The sequence below is a fragment of the Poecilia formosa genome, unplaced genomic scaffold, assembly GCF_000485575.1.
Source record: "Poecilia formosa unplaced genomic scaffold, Poecilia_formosa-5.1.2 Scaffold473, whole genome shotgun sequence".
Classification (NCBI taxonomy): Eukaryota; Metazoa; Chordata; class Actinopteri; order Cyprinodontiformes; family Poeciliidae; genus Poecilia; species Poecilia formosa.
In genome coordinates, this window is record NW_006800412.1 from 49,389 (window position 1) to 62,745 (window position 13,357).

General features: G+C 48.8%; 2 protein-coding genes across 6 annotated transcripts in view; both read left to right on the top strand.

Annotated features, from left to right (window-relative positions):
- qsox2 (quiescin Q6 sulfhydryl oxidase 2) overlaps positions 1-4,225 on the top strand; it is a 49,228-nt gene extending 45,003 nt beyond the window's left edge. The window contains 6 exon segments of the mRNA XM_016664246.1: positions 346-483; positions 554-683; positions 1,109-1,231; positions 1,804-1,954; positions 2,024-2,212; positions 2,834-4,225. Of these exon segments, the coding sequence (XP_016519732.1) occupies positions 346-483; positions 554-683; positions 1,109-1,231; positions 1,804-1,954; positions 2,024-2,212; positions 2,834-3,330 (1,228 nt within the window). The 3' untranslated portion in view covers positions 3,331-4,225.
- Positions 4,226-6,218: 1,993 nt separating this feature from the next.
- LOC103156286 (nucleus accumbens-associated protein 2) overlaps positions 6,219-13,357 on the top strand; it is a 12,135-nt gene continuing 4,996 nt past the window's right edge. The window contains exons 1-5 of one of the 5 annotated variants that reach the window (XM_016664247.1): positions 6,219-6,672; positions 6,819-6,996; positions 9,775-10,502; positions 12,614-12,810; positions 12,903-13,156. In XM_016664247.1, the coding sequence (XP_016519733.1) occupies positions 10,056-10,502; positions 12,614-12,810; positions 12,903-13,156 (898 nt within the window). In that variant the 5' untranslated portion in view covers positions 6,219-6,672; positions 6,819-6,996; positions 9,775-10,055. The other 4 variants (XM_007578271.2, XM_007578272.2, XM_016664248.1 and 1 more) reach the window with 4 other exon arrangements.

The window sequence follows — 13,357 nt, forward strand, 5'->3', positions numbered from 1 at the left end:
TGACATCTAGCATGACCTCCAGTTTGACCTCTAGCGTGACCTCTAGCGTGACCTCCAGCGTGACCTCCAGCGTGACATCTAGCGTGACCTCCAGCGTGACCTCTAGCATGACCTCCAGCATGTGTGACCTCTAGTGTGACCTCTAGCTGAGGTTTCAATCCAGTTAACCTGTAAAGTTTTTCCATCTAACAGATCAAAGTTTCTTTAAATCTCTGATGCTTTAGGCCAGCAGGTCATCCTGCCTTAGTGATGTGACGTGTTTATTAGCTTACACAGAGAAACGTTTGAATTATGGGTGTTGAACCTAGCTCTGACCCCTGACCTCCTGACCTCTTCGTCCTGCAGCGAGAAGCCGCTCCGGTTCTTCTTCTCCTCCCTGCTGCGGAGCCTCCCAGGCGTGCAGCGCCGCAGCAGTTCCGAGGTGGCCCAGACGGGGGCGCTGCAGGACGGAGGGACTTCGGAGCCGTGGCGGGACTTTGACAGGTGAGGGTCCGGTCTGCGGTTGCGACCTGACGCCCCGCCGGGACCGGCTGAATGCTGCGTGTCGCCGCAGGTCCCAGGTGTACACGGCCGACCTGGAGTCGGCGCTGCACTACCTGTTGCGGGTGGAGCTGGCTGCCCACGGCACGCTGGAGGGGGCGGAGCTAAAGGTCTTCAAGGACTTTGTCACTCTGGTTGCCAAGGTAACGGCTGAAAGCAGAACCTAATTTAGATTAGTGCTTTAGCATTAATGCAGCAAGCTTTTCTGCTATTGATTCCCACCATTGGTGCTAAGATAATCAGAACCGATTTAATGGATTAAATCGGTTCTGTTAATGGGTTAAATGTTTAATAAATGGTTGTTTTTTTTTCGTCTTCAGACTCAAAAAAAAAGCGTCAACTTATAAGAAAAAACTTTTTCTTATAAGTTACTTACCCCCAACTATAACCAAATATGACAGTCTAAGTAAATTAAGGCAAATTAAAACAAATACAATCTACTGGTCCATCCCTGTCCCCCTTCCTCCGCTCACAGTTGATTGTCTCATTATTTCAAGATTCTGCAGAATCTTGAATACGGTCGGATATTCTTTGGTTGTCGACCCCTGCTGACTGTTTCCTCCCGTAGCTCTATCCAGTTGGAGGCTCCGTGGTGAAGCTCATGGAGACGCTCTCTGATTGGCTGCTCGGTCTGCCGCTGCAGCAGATCCCCTACCAGGCCGTCCTGGACCTGGTGGACAACAAGATGAAGGTGAATCTCACACACACATACACACACACACACACACCAAGACTTCCAACAAACAGAGAATGCCGAAGCCCCGTTTTAAGCCCTGACCCTGTCAGAACCTTTGACAAGGTCAACGTGACAGGAAGTTGTCGATGGCACCTTCCTGTCATGTTAAAACGAGGAAGTGGGGGCATCTGGAGACCCAGAGTCAGTGGTCAGATGTCAGAAATAAGGATTGTTTCCTTTTTCCCATAGTTATTCATTTGGGCTACAACATGGCCGCTGGCTAATCACAGCGGTCACAACATAAGGCTGGAGCACCACCATGGGAATCCCATTAAGTCCCATTAAGCGCCGGGCCAGAGTCTCGCCTAACGTCCCGTGTTCTTATCGGGGCAAATCGCTAGGCTAATGCTAACCATGCTAACAGACTGCATCACTCTCCTTACCTGTACACCTAACCAGTAGGGGGCAGCAGAAGGTTCTCACTTTTCACCAGGACCCGACATGTGGGTTGAACTAGTGCTTCTGGGTCTCATTATGCATATATACAAGAACACAGGCAGAGAGGTGACTTCCTGTTTTCTGTGCAGATCTCTGGCGTGTTCCTGGGAGCGGAGCTTCGCTGGGTTGGCTGCCAGGGCAGCAGGCTGGGGCTGCGGGGCTACCCGTGTTCACTGTGGACGCTGTTCCACGTCCTGACGGTCCAGCACGATGCAGCGCCCGCCGCGCTGGACGGCTCAGGTACGACAGGCAGAGACCCCGAGGTCGCAGCCCAGGTGTGTGTCCTTACTGTGTGTGAACACCACGCAGGTCTGGAGGGCGAGGCGGCACCGGTGCTGCAGGTGATGCGCCGCTACATCCGGACGTTCTTCGGATGTAAAGAGTGCGGTCGTCACTTTGAGCAGGCGGCGGCCGCCAGCATGGACCAGGTGACGAGCCGAGAGGACGAAGTCCTGTGGCTATGGAACCAGCACAACCGGGTCAACACCAGGCTGGCAGGTGGGCCAGGGAGGGGCGGGGCCAGGGACATGCAGGGGCCACTGAGCTGACTGAATCACCTCGTTTCAGTCAGCTCAGTGGCTGAAACACTTGTTTTACAGAGAGAATAACTCAGAGCTTCTTTGCTTCATCAGATCAGTGATCCAATGATCAGGTTCTGTTCAGAGGTTCTGGTCCAGAAACAGTCAGGTCAGAATTTAAAGCAGGAATTTTGGAGCCATCCAGGTTTTAAAATCTGTAGTCTACTAACAGGCTAGATTAACCTGGATTATAGATAAATCTGAATATCAACAGCAGAAACTCAGTAAAGCGGATCGGGCCGAGCCCAGAACCTGGCTGGACTCCACCAGCAGCCCTGAAGAGTTCTGGTCCAGGAAGTGAGGATGAGTTCTGGAGGCGCTGATGGTTTTACCTCAGAGAGAATCCCATGACCTCCTTCCTGCTGACTGAACAGTTTAACAAAAAACAGATGAAGTGGTTTTGGAAGCCGCCATCTTGATTCTGGCTCCACTCAGTGAAGGAAGCTTTTCAGGCGGCTATCTTGTTTTCTGGGTTCTAGGGTTTCATGTTGTTTCCGTCTTTGTTCCTCCTTCATCTCACCCTCCTCTTCCTCCCCTCCAGGGTCTCTGAGTGACGACCCGGTCTCCCCCAAAGCGCCGTGGCCAAGCCCCGCCCTCTGCCCCGCCTGCCACGAGGAGAGCAACGGCGTCCACGTCTGGAACCACGCCAACGTCCTCGCCTTCCTTCGCCGCCACTACGGCGCGTCCAACCTGAACCCCAGGTACTCCCTGACCTCCCCACGCCTCCCTGCCGGTGCCGGTCCGGCTCAGACCAGACGGCCTCAGGAGGAACGCCCGGCTGCTGGAGGGGAGAGGAGGAAGGGAGAGGATCAGGTGGAGCTCCGACCCATCCAGCCGGGTCCGAGGCGGGGGGAGCAGGCAGTTCTGATCCAAGGAGAGGGCGGGTTCTGGATTCTGGGACTGGGCTTCACCAGCGTGGACATGAGCCTCTGCGTGGTTTTATATGGCAGCTCCTGCCTCTTCCTCATGCTGCTCTTCTTCTTCTTCAAAGTCCGGTCCAGGAGGTGTAAGCTGCGCCACGCCCGGCTCCACGTCTGACCTGCAGCTGGTCTGAACCAGGACTCTGACTGGGTCAGAACCGCTGCTTCCTGTCCCTGGTTGACTTTCCTGTGCGGTTCTGAAAGGAAGCATCTCCGACAGAACAGATCCATTGAACTGGTCAGCGTTTTTTATCAGAACCGGGTCAGCTGGACCAGGTCATATCGGCACTAGACAGTGATTTAAGATGCTCTACCTATTTCTGTTTGTATTTATTTTACAGTGTGAAAAGTTTTGACCCTGAACTGGGCCATGAACCAGACTCAGAACCGGGCCATGAACTGGGTTCTGAACCGGGTTTTTTTCCTGGACCAGTGGGCGCGATGAGAAACCAGTATCTGAATCTGAACCAGACTGGAGTTTGAGTTCTCTTTGTGACAAATGTTGGACCTGCTGATGAACTCAAACTCCAGTCTTTGGATGGGGACCAGTGGAACCGGTGAAGACTGAGGAGTTGGACCTCCATGAAGAGCTCGGTTTGTAGAACCAGGACTGGATTGAAGCGTGGTTTCGATCTGGTCCAGTTAAGACTGGTTCTGAGTCAGGGTCCGATCACAGCAGGAAAACCAGAATATGTGTGTCAGGTGATGAAGCTGCTTCCATCTGCTCTGTTCTGACGCCCTCTGGTGGTCAAACATGAAGCTCTCACAAACTGTTAACATTAATAGACTCCCGGTTGATGTTTGATGTTCAACTGAGGTTTATTTCTGACCTGCTCTCATCTAGGTGGCGTGTTTGAGTCGGTCAGGTGTTTCTGCAGTGTTTTACTCATTGATGTTTCTCAGTGACTCCCTCTGGTGTTTCTTGCTGTGAATCTGTTTAAATCAGATTGTGTTTTTCTGATTATTTGCAATCTTTGTTAATGTGTGAATAAATCTTGTTGCTGCAGCTCTGAGTCATGTTTAAACCTCAGAACAGAGTCAATGTAAAGTTGCCTTGGGTCAAAGTTCAACACTTTTATTTATTTATTGTATGGAACTGTTTAACTGCCAGAGCTTGGAGATAAAATGAGAAATGTGCTGTTTGATCAGACCTAAACTCCCCATGGACCTTCACGTTGATCCATCATGGCTGCTGTTGGACTGAAATTTCTCTGGCTTCCTTTCCTTTTGCTGATCATCTGTCATGGACTAAATACTCCGTAAAACATGCCTTATTACTGTGCATTCAGTTAAAATAATAGTTATTTTCAATCTAAGTACTAGAGGTTCGGGTTACTGACACCCTAATAATGGCGTTGCCATGAACAAACTTTGGCATGATTTTGTAAATTATGATAATTTAATGCAAAGTTGGCATTTTTTTTATGGACTTTCAATGCAACTTTTAGAGCAACTTTGCATTAAAAGTGTCATTATTTACCGAATGACACTTCATGACAACAGTCAGAAACAAGTCATAAAGACTTCTTCATGTTCATGTCAGGTGTTATGTTATGTTTATGACAGTGTCATGTCAGTCTTATGCACACCCCTTCAAATAAAGTGTTACCCAAACTTTTATTGTAATTACATCAGAATTAAAATTTTTGTTAGTTACATACATTTTAATGCATTACACTTTTAACATAAGCTAAGTGCTCTTTTTTTCCACTCTGTTCTGAGCGGAACCTTTGTTCTCTTGTGTTTCTAGTAAGACTGTTAATCTGACGCACAGCTACATCCGCTAACAGCAGCAATGAAGCGGCTTTTCTCGGTAAATTTCTGCTTCTAAGCAATCCAATTGTAAAATACTATTGTGTTCAAGTTGTGCAAAAAGGAGTTATGCTATCAGTGAAACTTTGCTAACCTAAAATAGCATCTCAATCCCAGACATGTAGCAGCTAAACACTTCTATCCGTTCCTGAAGAACAGCTTAAAAACTACGAATGTCTCTGATTATAGCTGGTTATTCAGTAATTTAGCAGCAAAGAGGGGCTTGGAATTGAAAATGTTGATTTTGTTGATAAAATGCGATAAACATTTTAATCCAGTCCCACTTTTGGTTAACATAATGAGGAGATTTTTGCTTTCTGGTTAATTTCTGACTGATATACATTATTTCATCAGTTTGTTACATGTTGGGTTGATGTGTTTTAAAGAATTTTTTTCTCTTCCTGCTCTGGATGAAGGCAGCCATGTTGGATTCATGTTAATCCATGTTTCTGTCTCTCCTTCCTCCCTCTCTGCTTAATCTTCTGGATTCTCTCTTATCCTCTGAACTGTAGATCAAGGATCTGGTCAGATTGGTCAAAGCAGAGCCCTCTGGCCCCAGTGGGGCCCATCCTGACCCGGTGGGGACCATGCAGCTGGAAACCGCTTCCCCGTGACTTTGGGTGAGAACCAGAACCTCCGGACAGCGACCTGTCCTCAGGAACACTGCAGCCGGTCCAGATGCTTCCACCAGACCTGAACCACAATCTGGTGGTGCAACAGATTATTCTGTTCCATCAGAACCGCACCGTGTGACTCCCCCCAGAACCTGAACCGGTCCAGTTCTGGGTTCTGGACCAGCACATCCCAGCTGGTCCAGAACCCAGAACTAGACCGGTTCAGGTTCTGGGGGGAGTCACAGTTTAAGTGTCTTTCTGGGGATCGTTTGGGTTGATCTGGACCTCTGATCCAATTCTGGTTCATAGGCTTTTCCTCCCGAAACTGAAACGTCCTCAATGTGAAACAATGTCGTCAGCAGGAAGTTATAGAGCAACACACACACACCTACAGTAAGCGTCCTCATTAAGCCTCTACCATCCATCTCCTTGATGCTACTGAGATGTTTAGATTCAGACCCTCAGACAGGATGTCTCATGTTAGAAACAGGTGTGTGTGTTCAGTGTGTGTGTGTGTGTGTGTTCAGTGTGTGTGGCTGGCACACAGGCGCAGTATGCACGCTATGTACTCGGCATGCCAACTCAGCCTCGGCACTGCAATGCAGCGCTGTGCATTTGGCCAAGTCATGCCACACTCTCACACACCCACACACACACTGACACCGCACACACGTGCACTGATCTCTGTGAGACAACATGTGTTGTGTGTGTGTGTGTGTTTGGAGTGTGTTTCCGGTTGATTGTCAACCTTGCAGTGTTTGGGTCTCTGCAGCGGCGAGCTGCGATGTCTCTCAGCCTCTGCAGGGCAGTTAGCCGCATTAGCTCCCTGCTTGTCCTCAGATGACTCCTCCTCCTCCTCCTCTTCCTCCTCGGCTGTCTGCTGTATCCCTGCCTTCCCCCTCCTCCTCCTCCACTCCTGTGACACACCAGACGATGCATTGACTGAGCGGAGGAGAAGAAGAAAACCTCTCCCAGCCTGCCAGCCGTCCTGCCTGCTGCATGGAGACGGAGAGGAGGAAGAGGAGCAGAAGGAGGTGAGGAAGGAGCAGTCTGCTTGTCTCTGGGACGGATGAGTTGTCTTTTAACTCATCTGTCTTTGTCGCCCTGTCTCTGTGTTTACACTGCTGTCTCCCTGCCACCCATCTGTCTCTACGTCCTCGTCTGTCTGCTGGACTACCAGAACATTGACCAGAACTCTGCAGGACCAGGTGAGTCCGGCGTGGAACCGTGGGGAGCCTGAGTGAGGTCTGCTCAGTCTGGACTGAAGTAAGGGAGGACCGCCCAGCCAACCGGGGACGTCCCTCTGGCATCCACAATACTTTTCTGCTGGGGTCGTTGGTGTCCACCGCAAGCGGTTGGTTGGTTGAGGTCCAACTTTCTGAGACAGAACTAGACAGAACTCCTCAAGCAGATTTAAATTAAAATCACTGCAAAGTTGGTATTTCAGAACTCATGACTGAAGTACATTCAGAAGTATGTCTCCACCTGGGAGTGTCCGGATTCAGGGTCTCTCTGAACCAACCAGTTCCTCCTCCTTCCTGATGTTCTCACAATGTCCATCACTATTAGGTCCAGCTGGTTGGACATAATCTGTTTATGGGTCTGGGTCTGGAAGTCCCAGAGGACCTTAGCTTTATCCAGGAGGTGTCGCCGTAAACCACCAGCTGGTAGAAGTTGGGCTGTTTCAGGGTGTCTTTGCTTAGCAGCCTCTGGTTTCTGTCTCTTCTGGTAGAACCTGGCCTCTACCTGTCCTGCTGCTGCTATGACCAGTGCCTCTGCATTGTCCTTCAGTCCAGACCAGCCTGGTTTCTGGCAGGACTTCTTGATATCAGTGACTCTGTGTCATGCAGCTTGTTTCTTTGTTTCTCTATGAGGGTTCCTCCTGGTCCTTCTCCTGCACTTCCTGCTGTACTCCAGGATCTCTGGTGTTTGACCTCCCTCCTTACTCTTGGCGTACTGTCAGGATGTTGGACTGGAATGCTCCAGCTGTTGCATGATGCTTCCAAGTTTTGATATCAGTGGCTTGCAGTCATTATGCCAGCAGGGTAACTGATGACTGGTAAGGTGTGGTACTGGCCTGGACTTGTTGCGTCCCATTCCCTTGTTTTTCTCACCAGAGGCAGACAAGGCAGACTACCTTGTGGCCTCATCAAGGTTGGAGTTTCCTTGGGGATCCCAGGGTTCTTGTAGCTGTCTGAAAGGTCTGCTGTGTTTCCCTCTGGAGGTTCAATCATCCTTTCTTGGATAACAGAGGAGGATCAGTGAGCATACAACTTGAACTGCACCACTCTAACATCTGTGACTGCAGTTTCTGTAGTCACTTAGATCTTCTCTTGTGAAGATCCAGCTGAGGGGTTTAAAGATCCACCAAGAAGGAACCTACTACCTGACTCTCAATCACCTGCTACACACAACAAGATTTTACAATTGTTGCCGATTTTTAAAAACCTTAGAGACTTCCTGATACATGACAATTAAACATGTTGGCTGTAGGTTTGTTCATACAGTTTGTGGTGTGGAGCTACACGGCAGCTCCGATTTCAGACAGGAAATTTTGGTGTACCTTGGCAGTCTTTTTCCCCTAGGACTATCTTTAGAACCATCACAATAATTGTCCTTAAGATTGCTGGAAGAGAAAGTCAGGACAAAATCAGCTTAAAGATCTCGTGTGAACTAGGCATTAGCAACCCTGACTTGGAGAAACATTGTGGAAGGATGAGTCCTTGGATGGTATAGACCAACAACAGATATAGAAAATGACTAATGCCCAGTAAATGGAAGAGAAGCACAGAAGAACAGGGCAGCAGAAGAAGAGAGAGGAATAGAGGCCAGTTCTACCATACCAGAGGCTGCAGAGCAAAGACGCCCCTTGAAATAGTCTGACACCTACCATCTGGGTGCCAGGTGGTGCCTACAAGGAACACCTCAACCAGGTGGTCTACAGGAGGTGCCCTGGTCAGAGTGGAGACACTACCGAGATGGAGAAGGACAAAGCTAATGTCCAGTTAGCCTTCCAGACCCTGACAAACGGCTAACCAACCAATCGGACATTGAGGCGATGTAGATGAAGGGAGAAGTCAGAGATATTCTGATCCCAAGATTTTTGAGACTTCAAATCTCAAAGCTGAGGAGTTATAGAAATTTCCCAGTGGTCCCAGTTTGGTGAGGTGACTCCAGAACTGGGAGAACAGCTTCTACAATGTCGGTCCTGAAGAACCAGAGATCCAGTTCAGACAACCCTAAACATTTCTAGAACACACAAGATGGGATCACCAGAAAATGTGTGTTGAGTTAATGCCTGGGCCACGCAGCAAGGTTTCTATGATTTTTGTCCCGATTTTTCCCTTCCGATGATCTTAAAGGTAATCTAATTACCATGATAACTCTAGAGATAATCTCAGGAGGTCTTCCTGTCATGTGTTCAGAGTCTGCTAGGAAGGACCTCGGACTGCACCAATCTAAAATCAAGGATAGTCAACATGTTGGCTTGTCTTAGCCTGATGAATGTGACGTGGGCAATCAGAAAGCAACAGGAACACTGTGGGGAATCCAACACAGAAAACAAAACAATAACCACGGCATACCAGGAAGTCTGGTGGATCTCGGAGACAACTTTTTACTTTGTCTCTGTTTAACATAGTTCACCAACTACTGCCATTGCTTCCATGTTTGTTTACTCTGAGCTCACGATGGTCTCAAGAGATCGTGAGAGATTTCCTGGATGCTGGTGAGTGAAATGGGTTCATGTGTTACTCCTGCAGTGTGCCTCCATACCACACTGTGCAACCAAACTTGTTGTAGCTCAGAGCTTTTATCTCCAGGTGCGGGGTCTCTCAGGTGTTTAAGGTCTCGCCATGTGAGCCAGGCATTAGGAGGTGGATCTGGAGGCCAGAGGACAGTAACCAATGTGTGCTCACACCAGCTTTTAGAGTGCTGTTGCTCCTGAGGACCCAGAGGATCAGGTTTCCCATCATCCATGATGAATCATCAATATACCAGGAATATCAGAAATGATTATGGTGGCTCCATGTGTTTTATTGTAACTTTTAGTGCCTGACGGCAGAGTCTGCTGGTTTCATTTATTCACTAGTGAAGGAAGCAGAGGTGATAGCTGGTTCTCTTCTTCTGTCTTTCAGCTTGTGTACAGTTCTTCATAGGATCCTCTTGCATTCCGCCAGACCTGCTGCCAGCTCCTGAACCACCTGAACCTCCCTTGGCTCCTGAACCACCTGAACCTCCCTTTGCTCCTGAACCACCTGAACCTCCCTTGGCTCCTGAACCACCTGAACCTCCCTCGGCTCTGACCTCATGGATGTGAAACCTTTGTCAGGACTCTTGCGCAGCATTCCCGACACTTAACCGCATCCGGTGTTGACCCCTGCTCCAGTTTCCTGTCCTGCAGAGCGCTGCATCCATCATGGCGGAGGGGCTGCTGCAGGTAGAGATCCCGGACTTTGGCAGTAGCGTGTTGGGCAGCCTGAACGAACAGCGGCTGCTGGGCCACTACTGCGACGTCTCCATCCTGGTCCAGGGACAGGCCTTTAAGGCACACCGGGCCGTCCTGGCGGCCTCCTCACTCTACTTCAGAGACCTCTTCAGCTCTGTGGCGGACCCCTCCTCCTCCTCTTCCTCACTATCCTCCTCCCAGGCCGTCTTTGAGCTTCCGTCGTCGGTGACGCCGGCGTGTTTCCAGCAGATCCTGTCGTTCTGCTACACCGGACGGCTCAGCATGGCCTCCAGCGAGCAGCTGGTGCTCATGTACACCGCCGGCTACCTGCAGATCCAGAACATCGTGGAGCGAGGCATGGAGCTGATGATGATGAAAGCGTCCTCCTCATCCTCTCCGCTGTGCTGCGACTCTCAGGTGAACACCAGGAACTGCATCACACCAACATTACATCATTTATTTAACACTTAAAAACTATGTACAGCCCATAAGTTTGTGCACCCACTTTGAGCAGCAGTAACACCCATATTGTTGTGGAGGAAGTTTGGCCTGGTGATCCCACCATAGCATTTCAGGCTGAGGCCTGGACTTTGACTAAGCTGGTTGGTTTTAGATCTGCTGCGGTGTCTGGATCCTGGTTCTATTCATGACCTGGTTGAACCAAGCTTCAGCTGCTGGACTTCCTTCCAGATGGTTTTGAATTATTTTACATGAAAGTTAAATCAGGTCATGTGACCTTTGAGCAGAGGCGCGTCATAGGGGGGGAAAGTGATGACAATTCTAGGGGCCCTGACCAGCAGGGGGCCCTCCACAGTTTAATTATTTATTTTTTGTTCATAGAAATAAATAAAAAAATCGGGGTCCTGTCAATTACAAAATTAATCACATTGTATTTTCAAAGATTGTTTTTAGCAGTAAAAATGTAATGTTCCCACTCCCAGACCAAAAAACACACATCCATATTTGCCCTGAACCCCCCTACCTGTGTTAAATGGTTTGTTCCTGCTTGGAGCCTTCAGAGTGACACTGTTAACAGCAGACAGTGGGAAACACGAACAACTGTGGCAGCTACTATGCTGCTGAGAAAAGTTATAAAATCAGGTTTTCAAAAAAAAGAGGGAGAGAGAGAAAAAGGCAAGAGTGTTAATTTATAACCCAGTTTTTCTCCAAGAGAGGTGAGTAGACTGTATGAGATTATCAGCCATTAAGCATAGTTAGCTTAGCTACAGACTACTGTTTGCCTCCATTTCACTAGTATTTAATGAATGAAGGAAAAAAAATTACCAACATATTCATATATTTAACTTGTCCCTTGTACCACTTAACAGATGAGTGAGTGAGCAGCAGCTCTAACCCACGTCCCTCCTGACCTGTCCTCTCCTGAGTGAAATTAAAGCTGCAGTAACTTTTATATAAATATTTTTTTCACATATTTTTAAAAATATTTTTCATATTTGTTGAAACTCATTATGTTGTGACAGTATGGTAGGAGAGGTAATCTGTGAAAAAGCTATTTCCTCTGCTTTCTCCCAGGGATCTCTAGAAACAAACAGATAGAGGCAGGAGAGTTTTAGTGCTGTCAATCACAATCTCATGTGGTGCTGCTCATCCTTCCTCCTCCTCGATTTGTGCCGTGCTGCAGCTAGCATAGCACAGAGCTGTGCAGATTCAAACAGTGAATGCTCAGTTTAGATAGCATAGCTACCAACAACGGCAGATAAACGGTTTCTTGTAATGGTAAGTTGTTTCTCCCCCATTAGCACATTTAGCAGTGAGTGAATGATGCTAATTGACAGCGCTAAGACCCTCCTACTGGTCCTGATTGGTTGTTTTGGTCAGAACCATTCATTACTTTAACCAGTAATAGTAATTCAGGAAGCAGATGGAGGAGATTGATTGTTTTCACAGATTATCTGTCTCATAAACTGCTAAGACATGGTGACAGCTTTAACAAATATGGGGAAAACATATTTTTTTATTAAAGTTATACTGCAGCTTGAATAAAATGCAACTACATAGCATTTTTGAGAAGTCTGGATTGCTTTTTGTGTATTTTGCATGTTGCTTTTGACTGTTGCTGATGGGGAGACATTTCAGTATCTAAAACTAATAGAAAAAAATTAAACAACCTGGATGTGGACTGTTGGAAGTTAAATTCATGAGCAGTAAATATTGTCCTAATTATCAGTATTGAACCAAAGAAAGCAAGGCAGATGCAAGCCTTTAAAATTGTGACGTTTTTTATGGGTTAAAAAATTGTAACAGCAGCTGCGCAGGGGGGCTAGACACATTTTTTGTCGGGCCCCAAGATTCCTGGCAGCGCTCCTGCCTTTGAGTAACTCTGGTCTGTTCGGTCACTGCTGCCATCTGCTGGGTGAATCTGCTGTTCACATACCATTAGAAACATTTTCTTATCACAGACAGCGCCCTCTGGTGGATGTTGGTAAAACTGCAGTTGCAGCTCTGAGTCAGATTGTTGAGTATCGTCATTGTCTCACTTCCTCCCTTTAATTATTAATATAAAACAGACGACTTCAGCAGATGAACTGGGGGGGTTTGATGCCCCCGTGCCACAGCAGCAGCACAGCGCCCCCCAGCTGCAGGAGGTCAGTCCTGACCAGCCGTCTCTGAGCCCGGAGGAGCTGCTGCTGGCTGTCAGCAGGATCAAGCAGGAGAGATCCGACACGCCTCCGGCTGAGGAGAGCGGAGGAGCGGAGGAGGCCAGGTGAGAACCCCCCAAGGAGGAGAGGGGGAGGCGGTTAGGGCGCTGATGTACCCAGATGTTAGCAGAGCTGATCCTTGCTGTGTCTCCGTCAGAGCGGACGTGGAGCTGCAGTCCTCCAGGAGCGGCGCGCTGTGCTACCTGAGCGCAGGAGGCGGTCTGGTTCCGGGGCTGCAGTCGTACCTGCTGGCCGGCGCCGGGCGGTCCAGTCCAGGAGGGTCCAGCGTCCCCACTGACTCGCCTCCCTCCCAACCTCCGACCGAGGAGGAGCTGGAGGAGGATTACTATGGCAACGCAGTTCATCCGGGACTGTACCAGCACATCTATGGTCACACTGGAAACCCTTACAGTGAGTTCATGGGCCCGGTCCAGAACTGACTGGATCGGTTCTGGACCGGGCCAGTCCAGAACCAGCTGGCGCCATCCAGTCCAGGATTGCTGTGGCATTTGGTTCTCTGATCACGCTTGGACATTTTGTCTCAGTCTCTGCTGTCTTTCACGACCAGCTGGGGGCCCCTGATCAGGTAATGGGGACGGGGCCATCTAGAAG